This window comes from Hordeum vulgare, chromosome 1H, assembly GCF_904849725.1.
Source record: "Hordeum vulgare subsp. vulgare chromosome 1H, MorexV3_pseudomolecules_assembly, whole genome shotgun sequence".
Lineage (NCBI taxonomy): Eukaryota > Viridiplantae > Streptophyta > Magnoliopsida > Poales > Poaceae > Hordeum > Hordeum vulgare.
In genome coordinates, this window is record NC_058518.1 from 32213380 (window position 1) to 32234259 (window position 20880).

Sequence of the window (20880 nt, forward strand, 5' to 3'; positions counted from 1 at the left end):
CTTTTTCTATCTCAGTTGCAAATTCACCATCGATTCACAACTAGGCCAACACTTTTTTGTCCCAGTTACAAGTCCACCGCTAACATGCAACTAGGCTATTTGATTACTTTTCCTCTTTTTTTCCCAAAAGGTCACAAGTTTTCAAAAATGTTCATTATCTTCTAAAGAAATATTCATTTTTCAAAAAATAATAATTGAAATTTCAAAAATTGTTCATGTTTCCTAAATAATGTTTGGAATAAAAAATTCAATAAACTATTTTTTTGGAAAAATAGTTCACTTTAAAAATTCTTCACGTTTTTAAAAAAATCATTGGAATCAAAATTTTGTTCATATTTCAAAAATGTTTAGAATTTAAAGAAATGCTAACACTTTCTAGAAAATATTCGAAAATTCAAAAGTTGTTTTCTTTTCAGAAAGATATTCAAAGTTTGTTCACAATTTCAGATTTTCAAAAATTGGCCGCATTTTTGAAAATAAAATCAGAATTTTAGACGCCTGCACACAAATATATGGCTCCGTCCCAGCTCGCTACAATCTCTGCCGTTCGCTTGTCGTGCAAAGCTAGCCTCGAATGAAACACACAAGCAAGCACCTCGATTGATGTACAATAGCTAGTGGGAGAATATCTGGTGCTACGGGAGCACCTCACCTCGGCTGTCGATCTGAGATCGAATGGGGGTTCTGTAAAGCATTCATGCTGAATTTTTCCTTTTTTTGTTTCGACAACCATTTCTGTCGTAGTTTCAGGTGGAATCTTGACTGCATCAAAATACAAGTCAATAGTTTGTATCCGTGAATTCAGGCATATTCATTTCTGCGGGTTTGACCAGAGCTTGATTTCTTCTATTATCTTGTAGTTATTGCTCCCTTGGTCCCCTTCTCTGCCCACCTTCCCGACTGTTTGTTTGATTGTGTGGTTGCTAGGCATGTTTAGACCTTTGTTTCTGAGTGCTTTGATAGTAATATCATTACTAGCTTTGAGGATATTTATGTTTTTTGGCATTCGAAAAAGAAACACTCAGTCATGAATCTGGTTATTGCTGCCTCCTTATGGAGCATTTGGAAATTAAGGAACGACTTTTGTTTTCAGGGGCGCAAGTGGAGAAGCATGAATTGCGCCCTTGCCAAGCTAAATTTTCATGAGTTTGATGCCTTGAAACTGATCCTCAAAATTTGGAGAAGCCAAAGTATCTCCATGGCTCATCTGGAAGAAGTGAGGATCAAGGGCGTAAAAGGAGAGGATCATGAGTTTGATGCCTTGAAACTGATCCTCAGATGCGCGCCATTGCTTAAAAGAATGGCCGTGGAGCTAGAAAATGGGATGAAATCACATGGCTATTGCATCAAGGAAATCAACAACATCTCATCGGAGTATCCTTCCGTGGATTGCCATGTGTATCACTCCGGTACACTGGTGCTCCACGCATGTTCATCATGCACCTAGATGCAGCAGGGAAATGGGCGGGCTGCGGAGGTTGCACTACGAATGTCCACAGCATCTCCTTGGAGTAGTAGTAGACTGGTTCAAATACTTCAGAGATGCGGTTTTAACTGTTATCCATGCTGGCCCCTTTCATAAACTTATGCTAAATCATTTTAATTTGTTTGCTCACAATATGCTAAATCATTTTGAAACTGTTGCCTACAAATATTCGACCAAGAAACTTATTCATGATTGATTCAGAGCAGGGTATTTATACTCTCTTTTTCCATGAGTCGTACTTACATTTTGCAGAGTCAAAACCAAACATATTCATGATTAGTTACTGACTAACTGAAGTCGGGAGAAAAATGCCTGCTAATTGTCATTGACCAACTGAAGTTGGTTTTGCACTACTGCCCCGTCTCCCGACAGTCCAGGATTTGGTAGTCAGTTTTTAGTAGCGATTGCCATCCGTTGTCCTGGTCATTCCCAAGCCTACAAAATCTGGTTACCGAACAGGGGCACCGTCGGTGCCATTATCGCAAACTGAACCCAGAACAGCCTGAACCATACCAGCCGAATGCAATGGATTGCCAAGGTAACTGGTAACATTTCAAGCCGTCTCTGCAACTAAGAGGAAAACCTCGGATGCTCACCAAAGTGACTGCAAAATCAATAGAAATGAACTTTACCACAAATGATGTGCTTAAGTATGGCTCAGGTGCCCCCGTGTATTCACGAGACAGCGATGTGAAACACTGCATTTAGCAGACATGGTATCAACTCTACTTCAGGAATACACAACTTTGCCTATAAATATAAAAGAAGGAATACACAACTTTCAGTGATCATTGCAGGCTAATCTTGTATTGCACATTTCTTAGGTAGAGGCAAGTGCCAAATTTGGCAGTGCTTGTGTTCAAACAAGAAAAATAGAACAACCGGAATACAAGGGTCAACTGAAACTTTGCTGCTGACACGTGTCTTGAAGCTAAGCAACAAAGGCAGAGTCAGACCAGGAAGTCAAAACCCGCGGTGACACGTCCAATCCCAACTTTACTACAAATCTCGGAGTCTTGATTCAGAGGAAAGAAGAAGAAAAAATCTACCCATATGAAGCATTCTTCAAACAAGAAGCATCATGTGGCATTGAAATTGACGATTGTTTTCCATTGATTCGATCCTTCCTTCAGGCCGTCTAGTTCTCCTGTGTCAGTGTACGCAAACCCCAAAGGCTTTAGAGGACTTGTACATCCTTTCCTCTCTTTTTTACCTTTGGTACGTAAGAAATATGAAAAATCACATATTTCTTATGTAATCTTCCCACATCCTCTTTGCAATGTTGTCTCTTAAAGCATCGCCCATGTCATGCTGATTGCTGAGTGCTGAAACATCATGGCCATGTGCGTCATCCCCACTTTCACGGGTATCGATTGGGATTGTTTGGTTCACTGAAGATCCTTCAGCATCTCCTTGCCTCTGAATTATGTTATGCAATACCACAGCCGCTGCTGGAATTTTCAGCTGAGTCTCTAACCGGTACGATGTCGCAACCTTCAAAACTGGAAATCTCATGTTTAATAGACCTATAGCATCTTTGATATGGTTATGAAGTTGTGCATGACGAAGGTTGAACAACTCCTTGTAGTCTCTTGCATGGAAACTTCTCTGCTCCTGCTCTTCAATATGGTAAGGGACCCCGGTATAAGGAGCAAGAAAGGAAGGAGTGTTCGGATAACCCTCATCGACCAAATAATATTTGCCCCTTGGAACTTGCAATCCAGATTCCATAGCAGAATGCAAGACCTCTGCATCAGATGCAGAGCCTTCCCAGCCAGAGGACACATGGACAAAACTGAGATCAAAATCACAAGCAAGCATCATATTTTGAGTAATGAATCCTTCTCTATTTCGATATGGAGCTGCTTCCCTATCTGATATTGTCAACGGGACATGAATTCCATCGATTGCTCCTATACAGTTCTGCAAGAGGAAACATCTACTAAGTACTTGAGATGTAACAAAAAATCATACAAGTTATGGAAATACGCAACCTTAAGTTACACACGCTTACCTCAAAGTATGGCCCGTAATGCGGATCAGATAATATTTTCCAATGAGTCTTAGTTCCAGGACGCTTCACAAAGTCACCTTTCAGTGAGACGATCGCATCAAAGCATGCCTTGATATGTCTATGGATAGTCTCTCTGCTGCGCTCAAATCTATCACTTAATTGGTCAAAATTAGCGTTTCGCGAGAGCATGTACACAAACATGCCGATCTGCTCTTCCACAGAAACACCTCTTGTATTCCGCAGAAGATGTTTTGACCTAACATGCTGTGAAAATTCACGGAGAATACAAGGCTCAATTCGAAGTTCCGGATAGCCCTGACCTCGGTCGTCTTCAAGAACTTTGCATATCCATTCTGCGCCACTGCGATATCGTGTACGTTTTGCCTCGTACCCAGCGGAAGCTAGATACAAAGCTGGCAAAATGAGTAGCATCATCTCATCATCTTCTTCTTCCTCTGATTCACTGAGATCTTCAGGATCCATTTTGCCAAAAAACCACTAGCATTCAAGAAAGATTAAATTTCAAATGAAGAACCGGGAAACAAATAATATGTCTGCAGAAAGTTGAAAAGAGGTGCTGCACAATAACAAGCAAGAAGTAGAGGGAAAAGTAGCATGAATATTGACATTTGCATGACCAAGGAATTTCCCACAGCAATAAGTTACTTCATTCGTCATTGAGGAATAGAAGGATTTATCGGTAGCTTAAGAAAAAATAGCTGGCAGCTCATATTTGGGTCTGAAAATTGATGGCACAAATGTTGAAGCAGCATTTCATGTTTAAAAATGGGGGCGTTTTGGAAGGTACAGAGTGCGCCGACCCATGTTCTTGTTTCTTGGAAGGTAATATGGGAGGTCAATAATATGATGACATAAACGACCCAAGGCAGGGTAAACAGTTCAGATCCCTCAAAGCCATTTTACTAGAAATAAACCAGAAAAGTATGACAAGAAACAGGAACAAAATATTTTTTTTAAACTCCTTCCTGTTATTAGCTATATATATTTAAATTTAGTCCCCGACGTCAAGAGCAAATGAGGAGCCGGAAAGAAATATCTCCGATACATTTTATTTGACGGTAGAATCCATCCTTCCTACACGTTTGTGCAGTACTAACAACACCATGTAAATACGTAACATATGATGCAGCAGATGAGATTTACGTATAAGGAAAAATCTACCTAACCTGTTCTTATTTTCAAACAAAAATAAATAAATTCTACCTAACCGAAAGGGCATAGAATAGATCCCTCATGTAATTAACGAATATTTTTACCAACATATGAGCCATAAGTAACAACAAGCTAATTAACGGCCGCGTCAAGCATTAGTAACACTAGTCCTCCAAACTACAAAGGCACACTGTAACTGTATTGGAGCGGATTGGAGAGGCATCGGGCGCTACCTGAGGATTGGCGACGGGGCAGAGGCTGCCCAAGCCGCCGCCGGCAAGGAGGGAGGGCGCAGGATTACGATACGGACAGAGGGCGTGTGGCAACGGGGACCGGGACTGGGGAGGGTGGTGTGTGTGTGTGTGTGTGTGTTGGGGGGGGGGGGGGGGGGGCAGGATTCACGTCCGGCGAAGCCACCGGCCACCGCAGATGAGGGGAGCGCCGTCGGTCGGCGAGGAAAGAGAAACTGTCGTTGAAAAACCCGTCGTTCTGGGCCGCCGGGCCAAGTTTACACATGGGCCTCATCTACGCGAAGCCCGACCGACATTTCTCGCCCTTTTTGGAAGCATGTCCACAGATTTCACTCCATACTACTTAAGTGTCCGTGCGTTGCTACGCGATGACAAATTTGCACATCGCTCACCATCATTATTTATCGCTTACACCGATACAACCTTGCCAGTTTTCTTGCGGTCATAGACGAACGCGTTGTCTACTCTTAGCTCTTCATCGGCGTTGGGTAAAATGAAGGTCTAGAACCACCCTTTGATGGCCCTAACAACCCCTTCGCTGAAGATGAAGGCCATCATACCATAAAATAGTCTTATACCTTCGTCCCGATACAATGTGACACTAAAGCAAGATATATGACTCAAACTTGAATTGCAGACTTACCTACTTATCATCACGAAATAGAAAAAAAGTATATAGATGTGCTCAATCAAATCTTGTGTAGCTTGTATGATATTGGTTACAAAGAAAAAAAGTTCCACCAAATAATAAATTTAGACAGAGAGATCATGAGTTGGAGGCGGTGTTATAAAAATATTTTGTACTGCACGAAGATGTATCCCGCAAAAAAGATCTAAACATTTATGTGGTGTATGTATCGAATAAAAAACAAGGGTACATAGTGAAATATCAAAAAAATGATGTATGATGTATTGTAATTACATTAGATTCACATCATTCATAGAATTCTCACCACATAAAAAGTTCAAACAAGGTCCACGACAAACAAAAATACTCTACAAGCAAAGAGCATTTGCTTAATATTATTTACTTTATATTCATAAACCAGACCACGTTTTTAATATATGTATGTCAATACATTTGCTTAGCGGCTAGCGGATAACACACGGCTATAGAAACATTTATTAATGTGTGCTTTGCCTCAACTTTATATTTCTGGCTGAAGTTGTCACGAAACAAGCAAGAAACACTTCATCGTGGGATGAATCAGTTTGGTTGTAGTGTGTGTTTTTATCTCTACATATCACAAATTAGTAGCCTTAACATTGTAATAATGCAGAACAAAAGACCATATAAACTCAAGGTTCTCATTTACAGTGGGTTGGGCAATAGCACTGTCATATTATGTATCGAGATGAAAGAAAATGCCTCTTTTTATTAGATGTCGATTCAGTAGCTCAGACACTGTATTACAGTTTCTAGGTCTTCTGCTTGCGCAAACTACAGTATGTGCACATGTTCTTTACCTGCAAGTGCGGGTAGAGATGAAACTGCAATTTAGAAATTGAAAAAAGCAAAGTAGATGATCTGATACTATACACATGGATTAAGCTAGATCCTCTTATATTTCTTCATGTTGCATTGGCTAAGCTAGGTGATGAATTCTAATATTCTCGTGGCCCACTCTTGCTATGATGAAGAAACCACCAAGGTATGCAGCCAAAGGTAGAGTCATGTAGATCTTAGATTTTTTGCCGTAGCGAAAAATATTCTTAATTTGTTTGTACAGAGTATTAAGTGAGACAAAGAGAAAACATATTTGATTACATCAACTTGACAGTTATTCTACAACTATGTTCCCTTTATTTTTTTTAGTTACTTGTCATGTAGCACACAACCGACCCACACACCCAGTAAATGAATTATCAAAGATATAGTGCTCCTACAACTAATAAATCATGTTAAACCTACAATTTATTTGCCCCACCAATTGGTCAAGTCACAAAGCTTGACACATCACTTAAAAATAGTTGGTACATACAGCAAGATCATCAAAAGAGTGAATACAAAAATAAGCCAGTCCCACCAGGAGAGAAATAGCCCCTGCAACGTCGACATCCAAAGAACAATCTAAACATACACAAAGTCAATTATATCTACCTTCTACCATACAAGAAAATGCACACATGATCGAACTGCACACTTGATCGTTTTATTCCAAAGTCAGCAAATCACTTTTATTGATACAACAACACACCAGGTTACATCATCATACAATGATAGCAAGAGAGAGAAGCATTGTACAGCGAAGACAATGATGTAAAAAATACAACAAGGCATATAGAGAGAGAGAGAGGGATGAAAACTTTCCCGCTGGAAGAATGGTTGAACGCAGCTTGCATCACCGAATAGGAAGGTTCGTTACTCACATGTTGTGTACTGGTAGCGGCTTGGTTTAGTTCATTGAGGACGTAGTTGGAGCCTTGGATGAGAGGATGTAGATCCCGGACAAGACGGGGCGATAGCTGACGCCGGTCTTCCTCGTTCCTTTCATGAAGAACATGTTGAATACGACATCAGCGTGGGCGTCGGCGCCGGCACACACAACGACGGAAGGGCGTCGTCGGCCGAAGACTCGGATGACCTACCCATGCTGTTGTTGGCTGACGCGGCATCCGCACAGATTTCGTACTTGCCGAAGATGAGCGGGATGATCCAGATCGAGGTCCAGGTCCCCGAACCCATTGTACTCGTCGATCCGGCTGACGCCATAATCTATGCATGGGCGACGTTTGGGCGAGGAGGCGGGCGCGTGGTAGAGGAGGACCGAGGTGAGCTGTGAGGGAAGTGGTCGGCGGCCATAAGAAAGAGGGAGAGTGATTGCTGCCGGCTCGACGGTGATGGCAATTTTCTTGGGAGAGATGGGCTAGGATGGAGCGAGGGGTTGGTGGGACGTGTGTGCCTGGTTGTTAATTTTTGTGTGCCCTGCTATGCGGATCGCCAGAGGCGAGAGCAGAAGCTATCCACGATGCGGGGATTAGCCATCGAGGGAGAGGATGTGGTCGAACCATCACGACGACACATTCCCCTTTAATAGTATAGATGAAGATACGGTTTTGTGTGTAAGAAAAAACATAGACTAAAAAATAAAATAAAAAAGTCTATAAAAATAAAACCCGAAGATACGTTCACTCAAGTTTTCATTGGGTACATCTAGCATGCCTTAAATTCATTTTTTTTCCTTGAACTACTCTTTTCTTATATAAATTTCTTATGAAAAACTTTTGTAGGAGAGGTTTGAATTCGTTCTGTTCAGATATTGATCGGCGTTGGTTGGCATAGTTCAATTCCCTACATAATTTTTTGGGACCCCCTTAGCTGGCGAATGTTCGCCCATGGTAGGGTGACATTTGTAAACAATTTCGCTGGCATTTTTAGTTGTGAGGGGATGGTCGTTTTTTCAGAGAACATGACAATTTTCTGTCAGATAAAGTACTTTTTCTGTTTTAAACTAGGGAAAGTCTTACCTTCAGCCAGCAGATCGCCTGCAGGCGTCCCCGACCTTCGCGTTCGTTGGATTAATTCTTGATTGCACAGTCGTGAGAAACCTTTTTTGTGTCTTCGTTTTCTACAACCGAGTCTTTGTTTCATGAAAAGAGTTTGCAACTAGTCTAGATTTTTTGCAGCAACGAAGACTCGTGCGGCTGGGAGAAAGATGTTGGACTTTTTGCAGCAGCGGAGACTCGTGAGGCCTGGAATTTTTGCAGCAACGGTAATTTCTTTCTTGCAACATCCTCCCTGTTGCAAGAAAGATTCTGCAACATCAGTAATGTTGCAAAACTTTCATCCGTCGATACCTTTGTTGGGAAAAAATCTGCAACAATACCTTTACTACAAAAAGAAATCCGCAACACAACCTTTGTTACAAAAAAAATTCTACAACACAACATTTGTTGCATAAAAATTCTGAAACACAAACTCTGTTATAAATATTTTTACAACAAAATTATTGTTGCGGGAATTAATAAATGGAGAAGGAGACAAACAAAGCGTGATAGGAGATCAAGCGCACAACGCGTATATCCAACAACCACCGAGGTGGCGGACCTATATAATTTGGGTAGCCTTTGCTTTTTGTTTTAGACACGGGTAGCTTTTGTTAAAGTTGGATCTACTCACTCTGTATCATAATATTTGTTGTTGAAGAAAACTAATTTAGTTTTTTTAACAATAAATATTTAGGAACAAAGAAAGTATAAAAGATGCATGGAAAATGGAAGCCCAGTTACGTTAGGCCTCGTTTGGCATGGGGGGATTTAGGAGGTTTCGAGAGGAAAATCCCCTGAGGCCTTGTTTGATGCGCAGGGTTTGAGAAGGTTTGTAGGGGATTATCCCCGAAGGGATCAGAAACACCACGATTCCCCGCATGTCCATTTGATGGACAGGGTTTATGGTGAGCAAACCCCTTTAATCCTCTCTAATCCCCTCGATTTCTTCCTACCCATGGGGCTCAGAAACCTTGTCTCATGACTCAGTGATTTAACAATTGAGGGGATTTGAGAGGATTGGGTGGAAGGAAGGGATTCACCCAATCCTCTAACCCCCCCCCCCTCTCCATAATCCTCCCCAACCCCTTCGTGCCAAACAAGACCTGAAGGATCAGAAACCCCACAAAACCTCGGGCACCCATTTGGTAAGAGGGGTTTGCTTAGCCGAATCCCCTCCGTTTCCCTTCAATTCCTTCCTATCCATGTGTTTCAGGATCCTTCTCGAGGGACTGGTGGAAACAAAGTCCCGAGGATTTAAGAGGATTGGGTGAAAGAAAGGGATTCACCAAATCCCCTCAAATCCCCTCCTCCCCAAACCTCCCCAATTCACTTCTACCAAACAAAGTCTTAGGCCTTATTTGGTAGGAAGGGGTTGGGGATGATTGTGGAGGGGGGCTTTTCAGAGGATTGGATGAATCTCTTCCTTCCACCCAATCCTCTCAAATCCCCTCAATTACCAAATCCTTGAGCCATGAGACAAGGTTTCTGAACCGCGTGGATAGGAAGAAATCGAAAGGGATTAGAGAAGATTGAAGGGGTTTACTCATCATAAACCCTGTCCACCAAATAAACATGCGGGAAATTGGGGGGTTTCTGATCCTTTCAAAGCTAATCCTCTACAAACCTTTTTAAACCCTGCGCACCAAACAAGGCCTTAATGAAAAATAAGGCCTGCACAGCCAACGGGCTTCGTCGTCTCGTCAAGAAAAATCTACGAGGCTCCGAGCACTCCACGCCTCCTCCCCACCGCCCCACTCACAGAGTACCCGACCTTATCGTCGCCGCGGCACGAGCACGGATGGCGCCGCCGGCAGCAGCGCCGCCTCCCGCCATGTCCGCCCTCCCCACCTTCGCCTCCTCCCACCCTTACCCATCCCTCCCCACGCCCAAGACCGCCGCCCCCAAACCGCGCCTCAACCTGGCCTACGCTGGCGCCGTGGCTCCCAATGCCGTTCCCCACCGCAGCGCCGCCTCCAACGACCGCCTGCGAGTCCTGGTCCGCCGCGGCGACCTCGAGGAGGCCATCCGTCTCGTCGAGTCCATGGCGGGCCTCGAGCCTTCCGCTGCGGGGCCCTGCGCCGCGCTCATCAAGAAGCTGTGCGCGTCCGGGCGCACCGCGGAGGCCCGGCGCGTGCTGGCCTCCTGCGAGCCCGACGTCATGTCCTACAACGCCATGGTCGCCGGGTACTGCGTCACGGGGCAGCTCGACAACGCCCGCCGGCTCGTGGCGGCCATGCCCATGGAGCCGGACACCTACACCTACAACACCCTCATCCGCGGCCTGTGCGGGCGCGGCAGGACCGACAACGCCCTCGCGGTGCTCGACGATATGCTCCGCCGAGGGTGCGTGCCCGACGTGGTCACCTACACCATCCTGCTCGAGGCCACCTGCAAGAGGAGCGGGTACAAGCAGGCCGTGAAGCTGCTCGACGAGATGCGCGACAAGGGGTGCGCCCCGGATATCGTCACCTACAACGTCGTCGTCAACGGCATTTGCCAGGAAGGGCGGGTCGACGACGCCATGGAGTTCTTGAAGAGCCTGCCGTCCTATGGATGCGAGCCAAACACCGTCAGCTACAACATTGTGTTGAAGGGACTGTGCACCGCAGAGCGGTGGGAGGACGCCGAGAAGCTCATGGCTGAGATGAGTCGCAAGGGGCGCCCCCCAAATGTGGTGACATTCAATATGCTCATCAGCTTCTTGTGCCGCAGAGGATTGGTCGAGCCTGCCATGGAGATTCTTGATCAGATCCCAAAGTACGGGTGCACGCCCAATTCGCTGAGCTACAACCCGATACTTCACGCGTTCTGCAAGCAAAAGAAGATGGACAGAGCCATGGCGTTTGTCGAGCTGATGGTGTCCAGCGGTTGTTACCCCGACATCGTCTCGTACAACACTCTTCTTACCGCGCTGTGTCGCGGCGGGGAGGTTGATGCCGCCGTCGAGCTGCTTCATCAGCTCAAGGACAAAGGGTGCACCCCTGTCTTGATTAGCTACAACACGGTCATCGACGGCCTTACCAAAGCCGGCAAGACAGAGGAAGCTTTAGAGCTGCTGAATGAGATGGTAACCAAAGGGCTCCAGCCAGACATTATCACTTACTCGACGATATCTTCTGGTCTTTGCCGGGAAGGCAGGATCGAAGAGGCGATCAAAGCATTTTGTAAGGTGCAGGACATGGGCATAAGGCCCAACACCGTGCTGTACAACGCGATACTCCTCGGGCTTTGCAAAAGGCGCGAGACACATAGTGCTATCGATCTCTTTACTTACATGGTGTCGAATGGCTGCATGCCAAATGAATCGACCTACACTATATTGATCGAAGGCTTGGCTTATGAAGGCCTGGTCAAGGAGGCGCGGGAAATGATGGCTGAGTTGTGCTCGAGAGGAGTGGTGAGTAAGACTTTGGTAAATAAGGGAGCCATTCGGTTACTTGATGGAACTATGCATACTTCAAAAGGTTAACCAGACCAGTAGGAGTGTGTGGATCCAGAAATATGTTCTTGTGCATCTTCGGCAGTACGTAGAGATACTTCATTGTTCTTAATGATGTCTTATTCGATGCGGCGCTCTTATGAACATGTGAGTTTCCTTTCTTAATGTGAAGTGCACAGCCTCCTCCAACTCAACTCGCGACAAACTTGTACATGATTCTTCGCTCTTCTTTCTTCAATAATACTTAGTAGGGAGCTATCCTATCTTGTTTCCGTAGAACTGTTCTGACTGGAAAATAGTTTTGTTTTTTTACATTACACGGAGTAAAGAAAGGAATGCGTTGACACTCTATTCTGATTCAAACTACTTATGTTGCTTTCTCAGCTGAGCTCGCAATAAAAGTGAGACAAATCCAATGTTTATGCTATTTTCCCAGATAATCTTAGATACCTAAATTTTCTAAAGTTTGCCTACCTGCTGTGACTATCCACTAAGATTTTTAATTATGCAAAGTTTATAGTTTTATCATTCATCATTGTATCATGTACTACGTATATGAATATAACATCTGCTTTTACTCTGGTCGTAGTGGTGATGTTCAGTTATATACTCTATTCTAAGTTTCCCGCAAAATATTAGAAACTTCAGTTGGGATTGCGTTGTTCATAGTGTTGGATCCATGCAGTTTGTGCCTTTCCCAGTTTGCATAAAAAGGTGATTTCGTAGGTGACGAAGCATTAGCCATTGGTCAGAATGACAGACTAGATATGGAGTACTTATGTACTACTCCCTCTGATCCAAAATATTTTGTCGTGGTTTTAACTTAAATTTGAACTAACACCACGACAAGTATTTTGGAATGGAGGGAGTACTAACTTGTGAAGAAGTTTTCAATGGTACTTGTGTACTTACATTTCTGCTGAATACTTGAGTCCGGCTTCTGTAAGCTTATGAGTTTCGACAGAATTTCAACTAATCTCGACTTTGCCCAATCTGTAGACACAACTATGATTGATCCAATACAAAGAAATGCAGGGGGACCTTTCTTTTTTCTGAAAGATCCTGCTAAGTGCTGGCCTTTTCTTACAGATAATTAGCAGGGAGCTGTTTTTAACATGAGATGAGCTGCTGCCGTGGGTACTATCTTCTTCTTTTGCGAGGGGCATCTTCCTTTCATTTATGCCTTCTTTTTTAAAATTGAGTTGAAGGCTTAATTCAAATCAATTCACAATGTTGATATCCACTGGGAGAAACAGAGGGTCTTCACTGAAAATGTGTAGGCAGCTGCCATGGCTGTCTGTTTAAGTGTTTACTGACACAATAGGATGAAATCAGAGTACGGAAAAGAGAAAACATTTGCGATGCCGGCAAGACAATTTTTAGATGTTCAACCAAAAATTACCTCCCTCTAAAACTTTAACCAAATCTAACACTTCTGTTTAGCGCCAGTCTTTTTTTTTTCACCTCTGCTTCGGTGCAGCTCCTACCCCCTAAACACAAGGACAGCTCAGATTGCGTATACGTATAAGATATACATGGAGTAGCGTCACACAAACTGGCGCTCACACCCCTTCGTCCTGGGCCTAGAACATCTATATTTTTTTTTCTTCATTTATTCACCTTCAAACATAGGTGCATGAAATAGGATTTAAATTATGGACCTCTAGGATTACTTCCACCCGCTATAACCAAGTAGAACATCTCCTTTGTTGTGCTTAATTAATTTTTCTCTTCTTCCTGTTGTGCATCTTTTCAGTCCGTTTTTTTTTAACTTTTGTTTGGACTTTTTTCCTTCGATTTATTTCTTTATTTCTTTTCTTTTTTATTTGCTTCAATTTGTGAAACAGCTCTTAAATTAGTGAACTTTTTTCAAACCATGAACTTATTTTTTAATCCGTGAATTGTTTTTCAAATAAATGAATGATTTTTTAAAATTTTGCAAACTTTTTTCAATTTCATGAGTTTTTTTCAAATTCATGAAATTTTTGACGTATTCGTCCACTTCTTTGTTAAATTCGTGATTTTTTTAGATCGATGAACTTTTTCAATTTCATGATATTTTTATCACATTTGTGTTCTTTTTCAAATCGATGAACTCTTTTTAAACTTGTGAGCTTTTCTTTAATCTCAGGGTGGGCGTTAAAAACTGAAAACTCATTTTCTACCATTCAGTTATTTCAAATTTCATTTAGCAAAATTGTAAAACCAAATGAACACGCAAAAGCGGTTAACAAATAATTTGATTAACCGGCTTATTGGGTTCGGTGTTCAGTTTACACCGAGTAAACTTGTCAAATGTGTTGATTTGTATTATGACACTCCATCACATTATATAGCAGATCTCAGTGCACCCATTTTTGTAGCTCAGCGTGATCGAAAGCCTCATATACTTTTGGTCCTTCGTGGCCGGGTTAACCCAACTGGTTTGCATAGAGCGTGCTTCACTCACTACTTAGCGTGGGCTTGGCCGCCTGTGTCCTTACTTCCACTCGCTACAACGACAGTTTCCGTTTTTTCGTTCATTCATTTTTCTCCTTTTGAACTTTTCTATTCTTTCTGAAACCTATTGAAAAAATTGCAATATTGTTTGAAATAATAAAAAAATGTTACTTTTTAAATATTACCTACAGCTTTAAAAAATGTTCCCATTTTTGAAAAAGATTCTTCACGAATTTAAAAATATTTGCATTTTTTAAAAGTTTGGTAATTTTTTTAAAAAGAGTATTTGGTTTGCAACTTGTGTTCACCATCAATTTTTTTAAAATTTGTTACCAATTTTGAAAAAAGTCTTCAAGTCTATAAAATTTTCATACACAATTTATAATTCTAAATTTGTTGACAAATTTTAAAAAATGGTTAGAAAATAAGAAAATGTTCATGTTGGTTGATAATGATGAAAAATATGAATAACTAAATCATTCGAATTAGAAAAAAAACAACATGTTCATAGATGCATCTGCCAAGTCTAGCACACTCTTCTTAACTGCTAGTTTGAAATATGCATAAGTTACCCTAACTTCTTGCAGCGGCTTGGCACGGCCGCACGGGCATTTTGAGGCATCCACGTGATAGCCCACAAGTGCATAGGATTTAGTTGTGGCTTTTTTGAAGTAAAAGTATCAATCTCACAAGAAACACATGAATCTGACTTTGCCTGATGTAGTGAATTGTGAATTTTACATGCAAGTAATTGTAGTCTTCAAACAAAGTGATGGCGGAAATAAGTTGTGATTGTGGTGTGCAAGAAGCTTTAAAGTAAATATCATAAAAATAATAAGAAAATAGTAACTTGAGTAACTAACGGAATAGCAGAGGAGGAAGGCGTTCTCAAGGAGTCGAGAATCCCCACTAGTGTATTTATAGCTCAACCTATGCGTGGTCATAATATGGTATGGTTACAGAACACGTTCTACTCAAAGTAAACTTCGTGGCACGTGCGCTACCATCATAGAGTAGCCCCCCCCCCGCGATGTTTACAACTATGATAGTTAAGGGGTTTATCCCATGGACGCGCCCTCTCTAAGGGTTCCCCGTAATTTCCCTATCGATTGCAAAGGTTAGGAATAGATGCTTTTACTGTCACCTCAAAGTTCTTTCATGTCCTACCCCTTTACAACGACAATGATATACTTCATGGCCATAAGGCAATAATGCCGAGTGGGCCCCCTTCACAACATTCACAAAGTTATTAAACTAAGCATTCAATAGAGGATCTCATATCCAAAATAATGATTCAAATCCTATACATTCCTAGGTTCATTCATAACCCCGAGAACTAGTGGTCTACTTACACATAAAGATAGAAAATATCATGAAGGCGTGATGGCAAATATGAGTGAATAATACAAGTAATGTTGGAAATATGCCTAGAGGCAATAATAAATTATTTATTATTATATTTTCTTTGTTCATGATAATCGTTTATTATCCATGCTATAATTGTATTGATTGAAAACAGAATACTTGTGTGGATACATAGGCAACACACTGTCCCTAGTGAGCCTCTAGTTGACTAGTTCGTTGATCAAAGACGGTCAAGGTTTCCTGGCCATAGGCAAGTGTTGTCACTTGAGAACGAGATCACATCATTAGGAGAATCATGTGATGGACAAGACCCAAACTATGAACGTAGCATATTGATCGTGTCGTTTTATTGCTATTGTTTTCTGCGTGTCAAGTATTTGTTCCTTTGACCATGAGATCATATAACTCACTGGCACCGGAGGAATACCTTGTGTGCATCAAATGTCGCAACGTAACTGGGTGACTATAAAGGTGCTCTACATGTATCTCCGAAGGTGTCCGTTGAGTTAGTATAGATCAAGACTGGGATTTGTCACTCCGCGTGACGGAGAGGTATCTCGAGGCCCACTCGGTAATACAACATCACACACAAGCCTTGCAAGCAATGTGACTTAGTGTATGTCACGGGATCTTATATTACGGAACGAGTAAAGAGACTTGCCGGTAACGAGATTGAAATAGGTATGTGGATACCGATGATCGAATCTCGGGCAAGTAACATACCGAAGGACAAAGGGAATGACATACGTGATTATATGAATCCTTGGCACTGAGGTTCAACCGATAAAGATCTTCGGAATATGTAGGATCCAATATGGGCATCCAGGTCCCGCTATTGGATATTGGCCGAGGAGTGTCTCGCGTCATGTCTACATAGTTCTCGAACCCGCAGGGTCTGCACACTTAAGGTTCGGTGACGTTTCAGTATAGTTGAGTTATAGGTGTTGGTAACCGAAAGTTGTTGGGAGTCCCAGATGAGATCCAGGACGTCACGAGGAGCTCTGTAATGGTCTGGAGGTAAAGATTGATATATAGGAAGTCCTATTTTGGTCACCGGAAAAGTTTCGGGCTCATCGGTAGTGTCGGGAGTGCCGGGAGGGGTGCCGGGGACCATCGGGAGGGGTGTCACGCCCCAAGGGGTCTCATGGGCTATGGGAAGAGATAAACCAACCCCTATTGGGCTGGAATAAGTTCCCACTAAGGCCCATAAGGTTTGAGAAGGAAAAAAACACAAAGTGGAAAGAGTTTCCAAGTGGGAAGGTGGAATCCTACTCCAATTAGGATTGGAGTAGGACTCCTCCACCTCCAATTTCGGCCAAACCTTGAGGGTTTGAGGCTGCCTCCTCCCCCCCTCCCTCCTATATATACTAGAGGTATTGAGGGTTTTTGAGACACAACTTTGCCACGTGCTGCTCGACCCTATACCACGCAGTTTTTCCTCTAGATCGTATTACTGCGGAGCTTAGGCGAAGCCCTGCCGGAGTAGATCATCACCACCACCGGCACGCCGTCATGCCACCGGAGAACTCTTCTACCTCTCCACCCCTGTGACATCCTCGACTTTTGCTACAGTGATTATTGTAATTAAGCTACAGTGATCAACCGCTAACGATGCCACGTCATCGAATTCCCATCTCAGACCCGCGTTGATTCGCGTCTGTCCGGATTAAAAGATTTGGAAACAAAAGAAAAGTACCTTATAAGTTCATTACGAATATTAAAAGAATAGGTATATGAAAGATAGGATTAAAAGTACGTATAATAATTTGTAAAAGAAAATATAATAAGAGAAAGTGTTTCAAAAGAAAAATTCAAATAGTAAATTAAATAATAAAAGAAAGAAAAGAAAACTGAAAGAAAGAAATGATAAAAGGAAAAAGGTAAAACAAAATAAAAACAAATCAAAAAAAAAAGAGAAAGCAACTCCCTCCCCGGCCCAGCTGGGCCACCCACCGGCCCAGCCGGCCACCTCCCGCAACCCTAATCCCCCCTGGCGACCCCCACTCCCCTCGCTACTCCCTCCCCCCCCCCCCTGTCCGCCGCCGCCAGCCCCCCTCGTGGGGGGCCCCACCCCACCCCACGCGCCGATCGCGCCACCTCCCCCACTCCCTCTCGTGACCCTCCCCACCCCACCGACACTCCCCCCATCTCGCCCCCCTCCTCTCCACCTCGCCTCCACTCCCAGATCCCACCCCACCGGCCTTCTCCCTCCACCGCCCCCTCCCCGGCGGCCCCTCATCCCCCTCGCCCCCCGGCGGCCACCTTCCTCCCGCCGGCGGCCTCCTCTCCCCACGGCTGCCTCCCTCCTCCGACCATCCTCTCCCGGCGCCCCCCCACCTCACGACCTCCTCCCCCGGCGGCTCCTCCCCTCTCTCCGCGGCGAGCCCCCTCTCGGTCTCCACCCCGCCGGCAGGGGCGCCGGCCACCTCGGCCCCCCCTCCAGGTCCGGCGGCCGGGGCCCTCCCCATCCCGTCGGCCGACCCCGGGAGCCCCGCCGGCCGAGCCCCTCACCATCGGCGGCTCCATCTCCGGGGGGCCCTCCTCACCAGCTCCTCCTCGCCGGCACGTCACCACCATCGTCACCGTCACCGTCACCGCCTCCACGCCGTCTCCACCGTCATCTTCGTGCGAACTCCGGCTTCACCGGGCCGTCACGTCACCGTCGATGAGCCCCTCCTCGGGCTCCTCCCACCTTGTCGTTCTCCTCGACGTCCCGGTTCCGTTCCGGCAAACGGGGCCTCGATCCGTCGACGGTGGACTCCGGTAGGAGGATTTGAACTTTCGGTTCTTCTAGGTGGAGTTGGAGCAAAGTGGGTTCTCTGTCTCTCTGTTAGCAGAGAGAGAGATGAGTGTTGTGAGAGAAAAGAAAAAATGAAAAAGAATAAATGGTGTATTAGATGCGTATGTATGTATGTATGTATGAGATGTGATGTATGTATTTGTGTATTTGGATAATTAGAGGAATACGGTATTTGCACGGATAGGTATCTAATAAAAATAAATGAGAAAATAACCTTAGGCCACTTACCGGTGGGGCCAATGCACCGCTGTCAATGACAGGGAGGCCCCACGCGATAATTAAAAATAATGTTTTTCTTAAAATAAATAAATAAATAGATATTTTAGTTAAAATAATTAACTAACATAAGTAGAGTATGACACGTGGGTCCCTCGTTGAATTAATCTGATTAATAAATAATTAATCTTAATAAAAACTTGTGCCTATGACGTTCGGGACCCGCTGGTCAGTTGACCGGTCAAACGTTGATGTCAGCCTGACATCGCGATGATGTCATAATAGGATTTTACTAAATCTTTTAAATCTGTTTTTTATTCTTAAATAATTAATAAAACTTTGAAAATTAATATTAAATAATCCGTAAGTCAGATCAAAATATTTTCAACATGAAAGTTGATCAGCAAAACGAGACGAACCCGGATACACGGCCCGTTCGTCTGTCACGCGTCCCTAGCATAGCAAACATGGAACTTTTCCATCGTTTCCAGTGTAACCGGTAGTAGCCCGAGACCCGAAAAATATCGTCAGATATTCTTCCGACCCATCTATGACGGATGTTGCTGCGTTAGCTCATGTCTAGCCTGCATATTTCCATGTCATGCTTTGTGTTGCATCGGTGCTATTATTTATTGTTTCTTCCCCCTCTTCTTACCGGTAGACCCCGAGACTGACGCTGCTGCCGGGTACATCTACGACCCTGCCGATCAGTCCTTTGCCGCAGAGCAGCAAGGCAAGCAAACTCCCCTTGATCATTCCTATATCGCCTATGTCTTTCTTTCTACTGCTTGCATTAGTATTTTGCTACTGTTGTAGTTAGCTCCTATATCTGATGCATAGCCTGTTTTTGATGAACTGCTACTTTCAGTCCTGTACCTTTAACCTGCTTAGTATAGGTGGAGCAGTCATCCCCTCTGACCCCGTAGATCAGTTGCCCCGCTTGTTTCCAAATCTCGATCTCTGATCGACGAGCCAGACCCGACACAGCACGTTCACCCCCCTTCGTTGTACGACGCTACAGGGATACTATCGGGTACCGAGGGTGACACCTCGCTAAGTACTCCTGATGATATCTCTGTAGTATAGCTAGTCGGTCGTGGTTATCGAGGGTGATTCCTCTTTCACCATTCCCGATGACGTCTCTGTCGTGCCACCCCGCGAGTGTGGGACCCCCGAGGGTGATTCCTCTAAGCCCACCTTAACGGGTACATCGTTCGGAATCCAACGAGGGTGATACCTCGGATTCCCCCGATGATACAACCACACAGTTACTCGACCATGTTACTGGGATCTTTGGTGATTATTTGTAAGACGGGTGGATTCCCGCGAGACTGTGTTGTTGGCCTATTTAAAATGCTAATGGATTTGGGTATTTGATCTGGGTTGGTCGGAGACCTTTTCGCACTAACCGGCTACGCGGGAAGAATTATGGGTACTCGGCGTCACGGTATCAGCCGAAGCTTTTCAGATGCCAGCAGTGTAGCGGCGCGCGCCCGAGTGGTCCCGAGATGCATCGCGCTTGTGATTAAGGGATGCTAGGACTGACGTCGGCCGCCCACGCCACGTGCAGGAGCGTGAAGGGGAACTGGGCCCATGAACCCTTTGTGCTTAGGATTTAGACCGGCGGGCTGGCCTCTCTGATTAGTCTTAGGTGGGGCTGCGACGTGTCGATATTCCGAGGCCGGGCAGGACCCAGAAAAGTATGTCCGGCCAGAGTGTTATCGAGCGTGACGGGACATGTGGTGCACCCCTGCAGGGATGAAAATTTAACTATTCGGATAGCCGTGTCCACGGTTACAGGACGACTTGGAGTTGTGCCCCGATCTTATACAACTACAATTGTTACTTAACTGGAATTAGTTTGCCTCGGGATTGCTTCCTCGCAGGGAGTCGAGGGAGGATCTTCAGGCGTGACCTCACTTTAATATTGCTGCAACAATATGACTACTATTGTGTCACCCCTGTTCTACTCTCGTCTATTGCTGCAAGACCCTGAAGATGCTAGTATTCGATAGGACTAGGCCTTCTCTCTCTATTCTCGCATTGCTGCAGTCAGTCCACATAAACCCCCTTCTTTGATACTGATGCATAATTAGAATAGTTCTGATGTAAGACTTGCGAGTACTTTGGATGAGTACTCACCGCTGCTTTGCTCCCCCCTTGTCCCCTTGATCCGTTTGCTGCGACCAGATGATGAAGCCCAGGAGA

At 44.2% G+C, this 20880-nt stretch overlaps 2 protein-coding genes across 2 annotated transcripts; one reads left to right on the forward strand and one right to left on the reverse strand.

Moving 5' to 3' along the window:
- Positions 1 to 2634: 2634 nt before the first annotated feature.
- Positions 2635 to 4000, reverse strand: LOC123405907 (putative nuclease HARBI1). The gene is made up of 2 exons (XM_045099424.1): positions 3501 to 4000; positions 2635 to 3409 (listed from the first exon to the last, which is right to left on the reverse strand). The coding sequence occupies exons 1-2, from the start codon at positions 3981 to 3983 to the stop codon at positions 2726 to 2728; spliced, it is 1167 nt and encodes a 388-aa protein (XP_044955359.1). The 5' UTR covers positions 3984 to 4000; the 3' UTR covers positions 2635 to 2725.
- A 6118-nt stretch (positions 4001 to 10118) lies between these two features.
- On the forward strand, positions 10119 to 12203 carry LOC123405918 (pentatricopeptide repeat-containing protein At1g09900-like). Its single transcript, XM_045099435.1, has one exon. It carries the CDS (start codon positions 10212 to 10214, stop codon positions 11880 to 11882), a length of 1671 nt encoding a protein of 556 aa, XP_044955370.1. The 5' UTR covers positions 10119 to 10211; the 3' UTR covers positions 11883 to 12203.
- Positions 12204 to 20880: the final 8677 nt, after the last annotated feature.

Excerpts from the sequence above, each read along its gene's own strand:
- LOC123405907 (XM_045099424.1), bottom strand. The coding sequence starts at position 3,983 with ATGGATCCTGAAGATCTCAGTGAATCAGAGGAAGAAGAAGATGATGAG. Across the intron at positions 3,410-3,500 it reads ATTACGGGCCATACTTTGAG|AACTGTATAGGAGCAATCGA; the intron begins GTAAGCGTGTGT and ends TTCCTCTTGCAG.
- LOC123405918 (XM_045099435.1), top strand. The coding sequence starts at position 10,212 with ATGGCGCCGCCGGCAGCAGCGCCGCCTCCCGCCATGTCCGCCCTCCCC.